Source organism: Pleurodeles waltl, chromosome 8 (assembly GCF_031143425.1).
Source record: "Pleurodeles waltl isolate 20211129_DDA chromosome 8, aPleWal1.hap1.20221129, whole genome shotgun sequence".
NCBI classification, from domain to species: domain Eukaryota; kingdom Metazoa; phylum Chordata; class Amphibia; order Caudata; family Salamandridae; genus Pleurodeles; species Pleurodeles waltl.
Genome location: NC_090447.1, coordinates 12,956,484 through 12,972,874, shown reverse-complemented (window position 1 = coordinate 12,972,874; position 16,391 = coordinate 12,956,484). Strand labels below are relative to the sequence as shown.

The window sequence follows — 16,391 nt, the reverse complement described above, 5'->3', positions numbered from 1 at the left end:
CCGCCATATGAGGTAGGAGGGGGGAGGGGTCAGCTGGGGGCGAATGGGAGCTGGGGGCGGGGGCGTGCAGGAGGTCGCGGCGGGAAAGCGTGAGGGAGGGGGGGACAGGTAGAGTGAGAAGAGCTGGGGGAGGGGGGTTTAAGGGTGGAGGGGGTGAGTGTTAGGAGGTTTGGGAGATTAGGAAGAGAGATAGGAGTAGGGTTGTGAAGATAGGGGAGGGGGGGTTGTAGAGGTGGGTGAGGGTGAGAGGTAGAGTGAGAGGATAGGAAGAATAGGTAATAGAGGGGGTGGCGGGAAGGGGGGGAGAGATAGAGAAATACATAGAGAAAATGGATAGATAGAGAAATCGATAGATAGAGAAGTAGATAGATAGAGAGATAGGTAGATAGGAGGAGGTGGAGAGTGAGGGAGTTAGATAGTGAGATAGAGAGATAGGTGGATAGGAGGAGAGAGGGAGGTAGATAGCGAATGGGTTAGATAGGGGTGATAGAGAGGGGGATGCGAGTGAGGGAGGGGGATGAGGAAGGAGCAGGAGGGCAGGCGTGGGGAGAAGAAGACGGAGGGGGCAGAGGAGCCGAAGACAGAAGATAGAAGACAGAAGACAGAAGACAGAAGAACAGAAGAACAGAAAAACAGAAGAACAGAAGACAGAAGAACAGAAGAACGGAAGAACAGAAGACCGGAAGAACAGAAGAACAGAAGAACAGGAGTCCAGAAGAACTCAGAAGAGCAGAAGTTCACAGAAGAGCAGAAGATCACAGATGAAGATACGAAGAACAGAAGGCAGAAGACAGGCAGAAGACCTCAGAAGAAGATGAAGAAGAAGAGAGGCGACAGGAGAGGCAGAGAAGCACACAGAAGAAGAGAGAAGACGGGGAGAAGACGAGTACAAGAAGATTACAGGAGAGGAGCGAGGAGGAAAAACAGAGAAGAAGAAAAGAAGAAAAAAAGCAGGAGCAGGAGAGAGGGTGAGTAGCGCGGGGCAGGGCGAGGCGCTGGGAGGTGGGGGGTACTTACTGTGAGGTGGGTCTCAGGAACTCAGGAACCTGGAGGAGCTGGAGGAGCTGCAGCGGCAGGGGGAGCGACCTACCCTTGGGTCAAGGGTCGCTACCACTGTCGCGCAGCGGCCGCCATATGAGGTAGGAGGGGGGGGATGGGTCAGCTGGGGGTGAATGGGAGCTGGGGGGCGGGGGCGTGCAGGAGGTCGCGGCGGGAAAGCGTGAGGGAGGGGGGACAGGTAGAGTGAGAAGAGCTGGGGGAGGGGGGTTTAAGGGTGGAGGTGGGTGAGTGTTAGGAGGTTTGGGAGATTAGGAAGAGAGATAGGAGTAGGGTTGTGAAGATAGGGGAGGGGGGTTGTAGAGGTGGGTGAGGGTGAGAGGTAGAGTGAGAGAATAGGAAGAATAGGTAATAGAGGGGGTGGCGGGAAGGGGGGGAGAGATAGAGAAATAGATAGAGAAAATGGATAGATAGAGAAATCGATAGATAGAGAAGTAGATAGATAGAGAGATAGGTAGATAGGAGGAGGTGGAGAGTGAGGGAGTTAGATAGTGAGATAGAGAGACAGAGAGATAGGTGGATAGGAGGAGAGAGGGAGGTAGATAGCGAATGGGTTAGATAGGGGTGATAGAGAGGGGGAGGCGAGTGAGGGAGGGGGATGAGGAAGGAGCAGGAGGGCAGGCGCGGGGAGAAGAAGACGGAGGCGGCAGAGGAGCCGAAGACAGAAGATAGAAGACAGAAGACAGAAGAACAGAAGACAGAAGAACAGAAGAACAGAAGAACAGAAGACAGAAGAACAGAAGAACGGAAGAACAGAAGACCGGAAGAACAGAAGAACAGAAGAACAGGAGTCCAGAAGAACTCAGAAGAGCAGAAGTTCACAGAAGAGCAGAAGATCACAGATGAAGATACGAAGAACAGAAGGCAGAAGACAGGCAGAAGACCTCAGAAGAAGATGAAGAAGAAGAGAGGCGACAGGAGAGGCAGAGAACCACACAGAAGAAGAGAGAAGACGGGCAGAAGACGAGTACAAGAAGATTACAGGCGAGGAGCGAGGAGGAAAAACAGAGAAGAAGAAAAGAAGAAAAGAAGCAGGAGCAGGAGAGAGGGTGAGTAGCACGGGGCAGGGCGAGGGGCTGGGAGGTGGGGGGTACTTACTGTGAGGTGGGTCTCAGGAACTCAGGAACCTGGAGGAGCTGGAGGAGCTGCAGCGGCAGGGGGAGCGACCTACCCTTGGGTCAAGGGTCGCTACCACTGTCACGCAGCGGCCGCCATATGAGGTAGGAGGGGGGGAGGGGTCAGCTGGGGGCGAATGGGAGCTGGGGGGCGGGGCATGCAGGAGGTGGCGGCGGGAAAGCGCGAGGTAGGGGGGGACAGGTAGAGTGAGAAGAGCTAGGGGAGGGGGGTTTAAGGGTGGAGGGGGTGAGTGTTAGGAGGTTTGGGAGATTAGGAAGAGAGATAGGAGTAGGGTTGTGAAGATAGGGGAGGGGGTTGTAGAGGTGGGTGAGGGTGAGAGGTAGAGTGAGAGGATAGGAAGAATAGGTAATAGAGGGGGTGGCGGGAAGGGGGGAGAGATAGAGAAATAGATAGAGAAAATGGATAGATAGAGAAATCGATAGATAGAGAAGTAGATAGATAGAGAGATAGGTAGATAGGAGGAGGTGGAGAGTGAGAGTGAGGGAGTTAGATAGTGAGATAGAGAGATAGAGAGATAGGTGGATAGGAGGAGAGAGGGAGGTAGATAGCGAATGGGTTAGATAGGGGTGATAGAGAGGGGGAGGCGAGTGAGGGAGGGGGATGAGGAAGGAGCAGGAGGGCAGGTGCCGGGAGAAGAAGACGGAGGGGGCAGAGGAGCCGAAGACAGAAGATAGAAGACAGAAGACAGAAGAACAGAAGACAGAAGAACAGAAGAACAGAAGACAAAAGAACAGAAGACCGGAAGAACAGAAGAACAGAAGAACAGAAGACCGGAAGAACAGAAGAACAGGAGTCCAGAAGAACTCAGAAGAGCAGAAGTTCACAGAAGAGCAGAAGATCACAGATGAAGATACGAAGAACAGAAGGCAGAAGACAGGCAGAAGACCTCAGAAGAAGATGAAGAAGAAGAGAGGCGACAGGAGAGGCAGAGAAGCACACAGAAGAAGAGAGAAGACTGGGAGAAGACAAGTACAAGAAGATTACAGGCGAGGAGCGAGGAGGAAGAACAGAGAAGAAGAAAAGAAGAAAAGAAGCAGGAGCAGGAGAGAGGGTGAGTAGCACGGGGCAGGGCGAGGGGCTGGGAGGTGGGGGATACTTACTGTGAGGTGGGTCTCAGGAACTCAGGAACCTGGAGGAGCTGGAGGAGCTGCAGCGGCAGGGGGAGCGACCTACCCTTGGGCAAGGGTCGCTACCACTGTCGCGCAGCGGCCGCCATATGAGGTGGGGGGGGAGGGGTCAGCTGGGGGCGAATGGGAGCTGGGGGCGGGGGCGTGCAGGAGGTCGCGGCGGGAAAGCGCGAGGGAGGGGGGACAGGTAGAGTGAGAAGAGCTGGGGGAAGAGGTTTAAGGGTGGAGGGGGGTGAGTGTTAGGAGGTTTGGGAGATTAGGAAGAGAGATAGGAGTAGGGTTGTGAAGATAGGGGAGGGGGGTTGTAGAGGTGGGTGAGGGTGAGAGGTAGAGTGAGAGGATAGGAAGAATAGGTAATAGAGGGGGTGGCGGGAAGGGGGAGAGATAGAGAAATAGATAGAGAAAATGGATAGATAGAGAAATCGATAGATAGAGAAGTAGATAGATAGAGAGATAGGTAGATAGGAGGAGGTGGAGAGTGAGGGAGTTAGATAGTGAGATAGAGAGATAGAGAGATAGGTGGATAGGAGGAGAGAGGGAGGTAGATAGCGAATGGGTTAGATAGGGGTGATAGAGAGGGGGAGGCGAGTGAGGGAGGGGGATGAGGAAGGAGCAGGAGGGCAGGCTCGGGGAGAAGAAGACGGAGGGGGCAGAGGAGCCGAAGACAGAAGATAGAAGACAGAAGACAGAAGAACAGAAGACCAGAAGAACAGAAGAACAGAAGAACAGAAGACCGGAAGAACAGAAGAACAGAAGAACAGAAGAACAGGAGTCCAGAAGAACTCAGAAGAGCAGAAGTTCACAGAAGAGCAGAAGATCACAGATGAAGATACGAAGAACAGAAGGCAGAAGACAGGCAAAAGACCTCAGAAGAAGATGAAGAAGAAGAGAGGCGACAGGAGAGGCAGAGAAGCACACAGAATAAGAGAGAAGATGGGGAGAAGACGAGTACAAGAAGATTACAGGCGAGGAGGAAGAACAGAGAAGAAGAAAAGAAGAAAAGAAGCAGGAGCAGGAGAGAGGGTGAGTAGCGCGGGGCAGGGCGAGGGGCTGGGAGGTGGGGGGTACTTACTGTGAGGTGGGTCTCAGGAACTCAGGAACCTGGAGGAGCTGGAGGAGCTGCAGCGGCAGGGGGAGCGACCTACCTTTGGGTCAAGGGTCGCTACCACTGTCGCGCAGCGGCCGCCATATGAGGTAGGAGGGGGGGAGGGGTCAGCTGGGGAAAGCTAAGAGAAAAGATTGCACCAAAGACTGTTTGTCGAAGCATGCAGGTGAGCCCACCGGGATTGTCAATCAATATAATGGAACACAGGAAGCAGAGCATGAGGGATAGGAGTCCACAGTTGTTGGCTTTGACAATGGGAGTGTCTTGGTACTTGATGAAGGCACAAAGGATGGATGCAGCTAGGAAGATCAAGAAAGCAGCACAGATGGAGAGCATCTGACCCAAAGGATATTTAAATGAGAGGAACACAATCACTTTTTGAATGCATTGATCACGTTTCTCATTGGACCACTGGCCATCAGGGCATTGCAAACATTAATTTGTATCTAAATGAGAAATTAGATTAAATTGGATTTTCTTGTAGCCTACTTTTGATGAACAACATGAAATAAAGTCATTAAGGAACATAAACATTTATCAACATTCTTTTATGTGAAAGGATAAATGAATACTGAAATAACTGGGTCATTTATTCAATGAAAAACATATTTAACAATCTTTTGAATGCATACATTCAAATTTAGGCTAAGTTGTTTTGAAAGCTAATTAATTAATCAGTATAAATTCTGAACTGCTATATCCCCCAAGGTTTAAAAATGCTGACCTATTACTAATCACAGTTTTATTAATCAAATTGTTGTGATCATTCATGCTGCCTAGGACTGGACTCATCTTTCAAAAGTGGCCAGAAAACCTTTACTAACAGGTAGACATATCAAATTGTTGGGTTTCAACTGGGACAAATACCAACATTCTTCAAAATACTTGTGGACAGAGAGTGTGGCTGCACAGACGTGGGAGGAACAAAGTATATGAGAGATGGAAAGTGAGGAAAATGAGGGCGAAGAGTACTTTAATGACAAGATCAAACAGTAGATAAAGTAGAACAACAGTACAGTATGGCAGCTCTTTGCAATAATATTCCTCCTGGAGAGACCTATGTGCAAGCTGCTGGTATTGAAGTATACTCCTTTAAGAAAGAACGTTTAGCGGATTAAGGCACTGGATGCAGAAATTTGTGTTGAACTTGCATAGTATGTACCTACTTAACAATAATAAAGGGTCCACCCATTTCTATCTTTGTCCCTAATTCTATAACCAAATTGGTGCAAAAATATGATTTGAGGTTCCTTGCATATGCTGATGACAACCAGCTGGTTTAATTCATAAACAAGCCAGAATGTGTTCTCTGGTAAATGCCATCTAGTGCTGTATGTCAAAGATATTCCGGGTACAAACCTACCCAAGTATGAGATTATGCCATCTTTCCCATTTCCAACAGAATGATTCTAGCCTTTACCTTCTACCTATGGGTCTATTCCCTACTCTCACTTCGGTGACAGCGTCTTTGTTGTCTCCGATCTCTCCAGACTGGTGCAGTGGTCAATTCCTCTATTTACCAACACTCTGTTCAATACATTCATGGTCAATCCTTCCAAGTGACCCTTTGGGGTTACTGCTTTCAGGCCACCTTTAAAGGAAGACAGAGGCTAGTCTGTCAAAAACAAAGCCTCTCTCCCATGTGTTCATTTATCCTGTTTAGGAGGTGGGGAATGTAGCAGGCCCAGTTAATTTGTCATCTGGTCCTCCATCATCTGGCAGTGATGTAGTCTAGAACTGAATGAGTCAAGCCAGGGAAGATGCCTTCAGTTGGTAAGTAAGGAAACATGCACAACATTATGTCATAAAACATGGTACCCACAGGGTGAAAAACATGGGATGCTGCTTAATCATTAGGCTTCTGACCATTCACTGAAAAGACACTACTAGAAGCTACAGTTGCAGATGCATGAGAACAGCAAAAAGCAACTACTGTATGAGTGTAAAGTAACCACAAGGGCAGGGGTGCTATGCCAACAATACTTCACCCTCCAGGCATTGCTAATGACCAAACACCTCTCAAGTGATGTCAGTATGTACACTGTATTATTCAATATGCTCAAAGTTGATTGTGTACATTGAAGGTTTGCCCAGAAAACCAGTCTTCTGACTTCATATTTAGCTTTTCTAATGGCCTTTAAGAATATCTTTCACGGAGCGTCTAAGCTTCAAATAGATATAGGGCCGGCTTTAGATATTGGTGGAGGGGTCACGACAGTGACGGATATCCCCTTTGCTGAAATCTAAATCCCATTGGATATAATGGGATTTGGATTTTGACAGACAGACTATCCATCACCGTTGTGATGGAATAACTCCTCCAACAAAAAGTAAATCAGGGCCATAATCTTAAACCATAATTGTACCCTGTCCTCTATCACAGCTCCAGAATGTATTTTCTTGCCCACTTTCCTATGCATGAATTGATTTATTATTAGTTAAACCCCGAAGAAAGGGAAATAACTGTGTTGACTTGGATTTACGGGGCAGAGTTCTGCACAAAATTTTCAGTTCAATGGGGTTTCATTTACATGCTTGTGAGGTGGCCGGGGCATGGCGAGGGGGTGCCGAGGGTGTGAAAAATGGTCGAAGAGACAAGCAGAGGCTGTTACCTGGAAGGGGAGCATTAACTGCTCCCCCCATGCCATGTAGAAGGATCAGCAGGGGCCAGAGACAAGGGTTGGGCTAGGCTGCAGACCCTTGCAACAGACAAATCCATGTGCTGGAGCAGCAGCTCCACTGCATTATGTGCAGTGGACATGGTAATTCAGTTACACACAACCCATAATTGGGGTATACTGTAGGTGTATATGTTTGTAGCTCTCAGTGGAGATGGGAACATCTTTCTATGGCTTAACAGGTCAAACACACTAAACAGAACCTTTATCTATAGAAAAATCACTTAACCTCCTCCTCTGATGTACACGGTATACAATACCTATGAAATATATGTGAACGACACCCAGTACATTTGCGCATGGTTCATGTTATAAAAAGTGTACTAACCATCACACCCTGGGGTCTCTCCCTTTGCACTCTTTATTAGGTGTTTCAGCTTTGGATAAAGGATGAACATCTCCATATACTTTGGATACATAAAGTTTACTTGTGGTTGTACAAGAACACTATAAGATCTCCGGTCCTTTTATATGGTATTAAATGCACAAGCTGTTTGGTTACCATTCCTTTTTATAGGTTGACACTGTGGGTGTCAATTATTTCCTGTGCTTGCTTGATTCGCGCCTACCAGCTTCAGACAGTGGAGTAACAAAACTTGAGGCCCCCCCTGCACAGTACATGGAGGGTTGCCTCAGGAGCTCTCAGGTCAGTATACTGTGCTGAAGGTTCCCCCTAGAGCTCGAGGCCCCCGCACCATTGGGGCTGCGGGGCCTTTGTCACACCCCTGGCTTCACACATTATAATTGTTCACACAGTGATGTCAGTAATGATGGTCATGTATGATCTCATCATCGATGTCATTAATAATGTCATCTGAGAAGTCATCAATAATATACTTTGAGAAGGCATCAGTGGCAGCATGCATGAAGCTATGAATACTGTATCCTAAAGAGTGAGTTTGGATTCTGACCATAACTGGCAAATATAAGTATTTACATTTTCTTTTCCTAATCATCATTTAACTATGGCTGTGTTTTGTTTTAAATTCTCTGAGCTTTGTCTTGTTTAATATTAGTTTATGCAGAAGAAACCATAAACACTCTTAACAAACATCTATCAGAGATTGTTCACTTAAGATGATATACTCATAATATATTGGCATCAGGGCTTGGCATTCGGCCAGTTCATGAACACAATCTGCTGGCCCTACAATCATGTGACAAACTCTTTCAGGTGTACATAGCAGACATTGATTGCAGGGTCTAACCTATGCAGGCAGTCCACTCACCCTCTCATGAGCCATCAGAATTCATGGTTGGGGAAGAATGCCCAATCTCTCCCTTGACCAGTCCCTGTTATGCATGAGTTCTGACTATGTGCGAAAGGGACTAGACAGAGGGCATGCCCTATGCCAGGCCCTGGCCTTTGACCATGCTGTGCACCCAATCTAAGGTTCGCCTCACCTTGGTGTGCACAGAGGGTTGTCAGTCATCCACACATCCACCCTCCTGTCCACCCAAGCCTCATCCTGCTGTGCAACACAGGTGCATGAGTCCTTACGAGAGGCAGAGCTTGTGCTCTGCTTTTGCTACTCATCCAGCTGCGTAGGTCCTTTTCAGAGTGAAACACCCTATGTGCACATGGCATGTCTTGTGTCCTGATCCTGTGCCAGGCTCTGTGCCATAGAACCAGCTGTGCTTAGCCTACCCTGAATCAAACCATGGTCCACAGTGCACATTGTTGCTTGTCTTTACAATTTATAGTAGAACTCAAGGCCTCATTTACAAAGTTTTGGTGCAGGGCAGTGCCACAAGCCTTCTTGCTGTGCTGCAATGTGTCAAAACAAAAGGCAGGAATGTGATGTATCTACACAATACAGTGCATTCTTATCCTTTGCCCCTGTCCTGGTGCACAAATTGCTGCCTTGCACAGGCACCCTTGCACCGTGGTGCAATGATGCCTCTGTTGCGCAGATGATTGGTTTTGTGCAGGAAGACACACCTTCCTGCACAAAAACAATAATGAGAGGAGGCTGTGTCTTTCTATGTGTGCTGCAAAATGCAGCACACAGAAAGAGGACAAAACGGGGAGATATAAAGATATTTCTCCCTGTTGCACCACGTTTACTCTGCCCTGGAGTGGCGCAGACTTTTGACGCATTCCTAGGTTTACAGAACCTTGTAAATCTGGGAATGCATTACAAAATCCAGGGATGTTGTGTGGGAACCCATCGAAAACCCTTGGAAATGCTTCACTGATGCAAAGGCAATAAAGCAACTTGCTCTGTGTTGCCTTACTCAATATCTACAAAATCATGAAAAGCCACGCAAAGTGGCTTTGAGTGGCCTTATAGATATGGTTCTGCAGTCTGCTCCGCCAAAGCATAAAAAAAAGTGACGCACCAGCAGCGCAAGCTGCTTCTAAATATGCCCCTGAGTCTCAAAATATACTATATTCAAGAGACAGTATTAAATAAAAACACGTGGGTCATGTAATACACTAGAGTTAAGTGATATACAACGAATGATGAGAGATGACCACATTGTCTTTATTTACGGAAATGTGACATGTAATATGAATTTTCTAGCCAAAATGTACTTATTTTAATGCAAACATATTTACATAGCAGTGTACATTAAACATAAAACATTACAGCAGGTAGGTAGCATCTCATTCAATTCCATGATCTATATTTTGAAGATGTTTCTCGAAAGGTGTATTGTGTGCCAAAACTCACCCGGGTTTGTGACCTCTCCTGGGGAGCAGGGGATGCACTGGAAGCAGCAGGCCGGCCTCCCTTCTCTCACTGCCTTTCTGTACCCAGGAGGGCAGTTTTCATTACAGACAGAGCGTGGAAGCTGCACAAAGAGCATAGAGGGAGCATTGATTCTTGAATCTCAGAGAATGTGAAGAAGATACAGAAAAGCATTATTGTTTTAAAGAGTGAGGGTCCATCCTGCTACCTTATAAGACACATTCCAGTCTCCAGAACTACTTGGCGGCCACCCCTACAAGTCTCAGGGAGTGTGTTTGCATCCATCACTCATCATTACTCATAGACTGGGGCCTTGCCTGCAGCCCAGAGGTACTAGGTAAGTATAGAGTTGCAAAGCACTTGAAATATTTGTTGTACTCATTCCTGTCAGTGGTGCAACGAGGTGAGGTTCTGCTGTAAAAAGGCAGAAAGCAGAGCACCTCTGCACATATTTTTATTCAGTTATACAACCTAGTAGACAAAGGGATCAGTGACATGACACTGGTAAAGAAATATTGTGATACACAAACATTGTGTCACAAATATCGGTGACACAAATATCCTTTCCCTATACTTACAAAGTACAAAAATATCAAAAACAATATTGTTTCACACTGATATTGTAAAAAAATAAGACACTAAAGTTTCAGTAAATAGATAGTTTAAAATGGTAAATGGTAAATATTGTAATACATAACATTAATATAATGCAGACTAAATAAATGTAAGTAACATTTAATATTAGAAATAAATATACACTTATATGAACATATACATATCAGTACATATGTATGAGTATGTTTATACATACATATATATATAACACACTACTATTATCTGTCTATCTATCTATCTACAGATATATATTATCTAGTGGCGGTTGCCACTAGGTAGTTATAGTTAGGACCAGGGGGCATATTTACATGAAAGTGGTGGATCTGCTCTGATGCACCACGTTTCTTACGTCACCCTGCGCCCCCTTAATGTCACCATGGTAGCACTGTATTTACTATACAGTGCACCATGGATCACATTAGCACAATAGGGTCATAATTTATTGCGCTATTGCGGCGCTTTGCTGGATTAGCGCCATACATTATGGCGGTAGTCCAGCAAAGCAAAGGGAGACCCATAAGTCATTATGGAAGCTTCACTTTAACACCTGCCCTTAGCAGCTGTTAAAAATGACAGAAAAAATGGTGCAATGAAATCTTGTAAATTTCACTGTGCCATTATGTTTAGGCCTCCCTCCATGGGAATGCCTCCCTTGCATACATTATACCTGACGCAAGTATCATGAGGTGCAAGGGATTACAAAGTGGCACAATGCATGCATTAAGCCACTTATTAAATATGGCGCCGGGGGGCCTCCTTAACTTAACCCTTAGCGTAACAAATAATTATGCTGGGAGATCGCAAGGAGGTGCAAGGGGCTTGTAAATATGGCCCCTGGTTTCTATAAAAAAAACTTTTTGGTTTTGCTAATAACTTTGGCACCATTTGATGAATCTTGACAACATTTTCCAAGAAAATACAACGCTCACTTCAGCTGTTGTCTTGAATGTTTTGGGGTGATCTGTCAAGAGGGACCTGAGAAGGAGGGCCCCAAAATGAGTTTTACCCATTCATTTTTCCTTAGGGAATTTGAACAGTGATAGCGCCCAAGTTATGGATGGAATTACACCAAATTTGGTGGAAAAGTAGCTCTTGGTTCAGAAAGAGGCCTTTTTGTTAGTTGGTGTCAATCCATTCAGAAGCTTTAGAGAAATTAAAGAAAATCTAAATTAGTATATATAGGGCCACAAAGGCTTCGCAAACCTTCCTGATCTTGTGCTGAGTTCTGAATGACTGCCTACATTTCAAAAAGGAAGTGTTGGCAGCCATCTTGGGACTCTACTTCAGACGAGTCCAAAAAAATAAATAAACAAAACAAAAGGGGCAAGGGTAGGGACACCCTGACCCCTTAGCGCTGGTGCTGGGGTCCCGAAGGGACCCCGCCAGAGCTAAAAAGCGGTTGTTCTTTAAATTTTTGCCACGATTCATGGCAGATCTCTGGATCTAGCAAAGATTAAAAAAACTAAAATAAGAGTGGGCTTCTGCGCTTATTTTGAATAAGCACCCGGTGGGCCAGGTCCCAGGGACATTGCCATTCTAATGTAGGGGGCTGGGTAACATCCCACTGTCTTCGACACCACCACCTCCCCGGGGTTCAAAAAATGATGTGTGTGGTGCGCGACCCAGCCCACCGCTGTCCCGGGGATCGTCACCTCCCTAAGGCACTAAAGACAAACAGTGCAGGGGGACACCCAGCCCCCCAGCAGCCACAGAGACTACCACCCTCCCAGGACTTTTAAGTCATGCAGAGCGGGGTTGGCTAAACAGCCCCAATGCAGCCCCGGGGACTGCCCCCCCGGGGGCATTAATCACAAATAGTGTGGGAGGCCACCCAGCCGCCTCGCAGCCGCAGGGACCACTACCTCCCTGCTGCAATGGTTACTGAAGGGGGGGCTGCACGGCCCCCGGTGTGGAGCCATTGATAGCCCTAGGGACCACCACCCTCCAGGGCCAGCTCCTGTTATGTCCTGGGGTTCCCACCCCTGGGACATAGCTGTTTGCTTTTGCTTGGTGGGAGCTTGCATCTCCCACTACGCAAAATTATATTTCCCTACTGGTTGACAGTCTATGTAGGGGTAAAATTTACTATTTTCACTTTATTCTGTCTGACAGTAGGGAAAGCGTTAGTCTCTGTAGGGGTAAACTTTACTATTCCCTCTTCAGTCTGTGCAGTAGTAAAGAAAGTAGTTCACTTAAAACACATAACATAATTTAATTATCCTATTAATTCACCAAGAAAATACAAGTGTCAATAGAAAAATTATATATATATATATATATACTTTATTCGACCATGGGTCATAAAAGTTACACATTAAATCATACAAAGAAGGTGCATTTGTTTCATTATACTTTCACACTGGCATAAAATAGAGTTTAGAATAAAAATAGCTTCTATAGGCCATGGCCTACTATAGTCCACCATTGTTCCCGATACATAACTTAACATTTAGATGCCAAGGTTTCTAAACATCTGCTTCATAGTGTTAAAAATAATACAAATATTTAAGGCTCTTAAAACAATATGAGGTGGTTTCAGATTCAGGTTTCCCAGGTGGTACCATCACCAAGATGAGTGCAAGCTATCAGGCCCATGGTTTAAGATTTAGAGTGCTGAGTTGATGTTACATAATAGTACAGTTTCATGGTAGTTTAGGTGGCATACTTTAGTAAGGGCGCCTGCAACCGGCACAATCGTATAGGCAAATTTAGGCACTGTCAAGTCATTAAAAACACAAGCACAATGTAATAAAAAGCTTATATAATAACTTAAAATGGTTATCAGATTCATGTTAAAATGGCACTAATGCCAGACAAGTGCATAAAAATAGCTCTTTGCGGCTAACACTAGTGATACAGTAGCAGAACCACAAGATGATTACCCACGTATTATCTAAGAAAAATCTGTTCCAAGCCCTGTCTAAACCACATGGTCAATAATTCATCATCATCATCATCATCATCAACTTTGTTCGATCCATGACCATAAAAGCACATAAAACAAGATAATAAATAATTCTTAAGAAATAAATAAGTACACATCTTTAACTTGGTGTAAAAACATTAGGACAATAACTTGGATTGCACATGTGGCTCTAAAACTTATCTATAAAGGGATGGGACTTTAAATTACTTTTTGGAGATGGCATCGTATGCGCCAAGCTGTTGCTAGATACTTGGTTACTGAGAGAATTACATCGGTTGAATTATGGCTTTTTAGAACCCGTAGAGCCAAAGAGCAGTTCTTGAATCCCATGTCCCTGCAAATATTGCGAATCCATTTTAAACGTGGAATCGCATAGGCTGGGCAGAAGAACATGAAATGCTCAATGGTTTCGAAAGTACTGCCACAGGCAGGGCATATATCGGGAAGATTAGTCGGCCCCCACCTATGAATCAGTGACAACAAGGGCAAAGAGCCAAAGCGAAACCTTGCATATAAACTCTTGCCCTGCGAATCCGGTATCACATCCAAATAGGATTCGAACTTTGGGGACCATTTAATATCAATGAAGGAATTAGTTAAGCGACCATGGGATTTGTGAGTTATGTAGTTATCCTTAACATAAGACCAATAGGTTAACTTTAGAACGTTTTTGTGCCGTCTCTCTAATTTATGGGGATTTTCCCAGTAATCGCCCAGACCCAATAGCCGGAGCCAATGGGCCACATGGCGAATCCAGGGAAGAGTATTAGCGTTTTGGCATTTCAATAGATCGAGTAGTGCGGTCTTGTATATATCTAGTTCGGGGGTTATCCACAACCTAATCCAATAGAGGAGAGGTCTTAGAGTAGCTAGATCTGCTACTCGGCTTAACCCCAGATCTAGAAATAATGGGAGCAAGGGTGTGGTACGTGGACATGCAATTAAGGCCCTTGCAAAATTGTTTTCCCCCACACTGATCTTGTTACAGTTAGCGTAACCCCATACCTCCGCTCCGTACAGGGCTGCACTTTGAGCCTTAGCTGTATAAATTTTTATTGCTGGGGAAACTACTTTTGTAGAGGTGCTTTGATAGAAACGCAATATAGATGAGGCTCTGTGTTGTAGGAGCCCTGCACTTTTTGTAATCTGCTCTTCCCATAATAGTTTGTTAGTTAACCTAACTCCCAGGTAATCTATAGAGCTTACTTCCTTCAACGGTACTCCCTCAATATGGATGGAACATTTTTTCCTAGGTCCCTTAGATAACACCATCAGTTTAGTTTTGTTAATATTAACCTCCAACCCATGATCACTACAAAATTGGCTAAACCGGTCAACAAGGGTTTGCAACCCCATTGGTGTCTTAGAGATGAGGAGTGAGTCATCGGCGAAAAGCAAGATGGGAATTTTTTGTGTATTCAGGGAAGGGGCATCATTCTGGCCTATGGACACAGCCTTTACTACTTCATTAATAAATACGGTAAACAGTAGGGGGGCTAGCACACAACCTTGGCGAACTCCTCGTCTAATTGGGATCCGCTCTGTCAGTTCGCCTTGTTCACCCCACCTCACTTGGGCATAGGTGTTCTCATGTAGTCGTTTTAACAGGAGTAAAAGATCCTCTGGGACACCCAATCTACCCAGCACTTCCCACAGCTTGGCTCTTGGGACCAGATCAAAAGCCGATCGCAGGTCTATAAATACCACATACAGGCATTGCTTGGCCACAAGAACGTATTTCCAATGCAATATGGCTAATCGAAAGACCTGGTCTATCGTGCTAGTTTTTGTACGAAACCCTGCCTGTAGATGAGAAAGGATTTGGTGCTTCTCGACCCAATTCATTAGCCTCTGCAGAATTTGTTTAGCAAATATTTTTTGTAGGTTGTCTATGAGGCTAATTGGCCTGTAGTTAGCTGGAAGATTAGCATTTCCTTTTTTATAAATGGGTATGATCTCTGCCCCCTTCCATGTATCTGGAATTTGCCCCCCTGCAGCTATGCTATTTGAGATGGCATTAATATACCAGGACCAGATGGATGGTTCCGATCTATAAAGATCTCCAGGAAGCTTGTCTGGTCCAGGTGCTTTGCCAGATTTTAGGCTAATTATAGCCTCAAGGGTCTCTTCTATTTTAAAGATGAGGCAACCCTCGGGGGCACACTGAGCCACCACTTGGAGGGCCATGCTGGAGTTTGATTCCAACAATTTAGTTGGAGAGTGGACCACATTATTGTCCATTGGGCCTTCTGGTAGGGCATAAAGAGTAGTAAAATGCTCTACCCAGCTTTCTGGTTGAATACGGTTGCTGGGACAGCTCCTACCTCCATTTTCTCTTTTGGACAGAAGTTCCCAGAAACGCTTGTTATTCTTCTCTCTGGAAGCATCTAATAGTTCCTGCCACAGGGAATCCTCCCACCGCTTTTTAGCGTTAGACAAGGTTACTTTGTATAGAGACCTGGCTTGTTTAATTTCCCCCTGAGAGCCAGACATTACTGCTACTCTTAACCCGGACTTGTCCTTTGAGCACCTCTCATCAAACCATCCCTTGCGTGCCCCTTTCCCTTCATGTGGCTTAGACCGCCTTGTTTTATAAAAGAACCCCCGTAGCTGGGTAGTCATGCTGTCATGTATTTTGAGAATCGGAATATTCCCTACAGCCTGATCTTCATACTCAGCCAAACTATTTAAGAAAATCTGATATATTGCTCTGATGTGGTGGGGGTTGGACATCACTTTTGGCCAAGTAATCTTGGTAAATTTGTTGTTCCAGCATGGTGGCGGAATTGTTGTAGCATAGTTGTTGAGTGTTCTCCTGAACATTTCTCCAGAAAGGGTAAGGAGCAAGGGGAAATGGTCACTATCACATCTCACTTCTACTTTCATGTCTACCAAACGGGGCCACAGCCTAACATCAACCAGGAAATAATCAATAGTGCTTATCGACATGCCCCTTTTAAAAGTAGGTGCACTATTCATATCAGATGGAGTTCTACCATTACAGGCCCTAAGGCCATGGTTTAAACATAATGTGGCTAATTGCATGGCCAC

At 45.5% G+C, this 16,391-nt stretch overlaps 1 protein-coding gene across 1 annotated transcript in view; it reads right to left on the bottom strand.

Moving 5' to 3' along the window:
• Window positions 1-15,581, bottom strand: part of LOC138249016 (extracellular calcium-sensing receptor-like) — a 136,195-nt gene extending 120,614 nt beyond the window's left edge. Inside the window, exon 1 of the mRNA XM_069203074.1 lies at window positions 15,367-15,581. Coding sequence (XP_069059175.1) covers window positions 15,367-15,581 — 215 coding nt within the window. The remainder of the gene's footprint in view (window positions 1-15,366) is intronic.
• Between the last annotated feature and the right edge of the window lie 810 nt (window positions 15,582-16,391).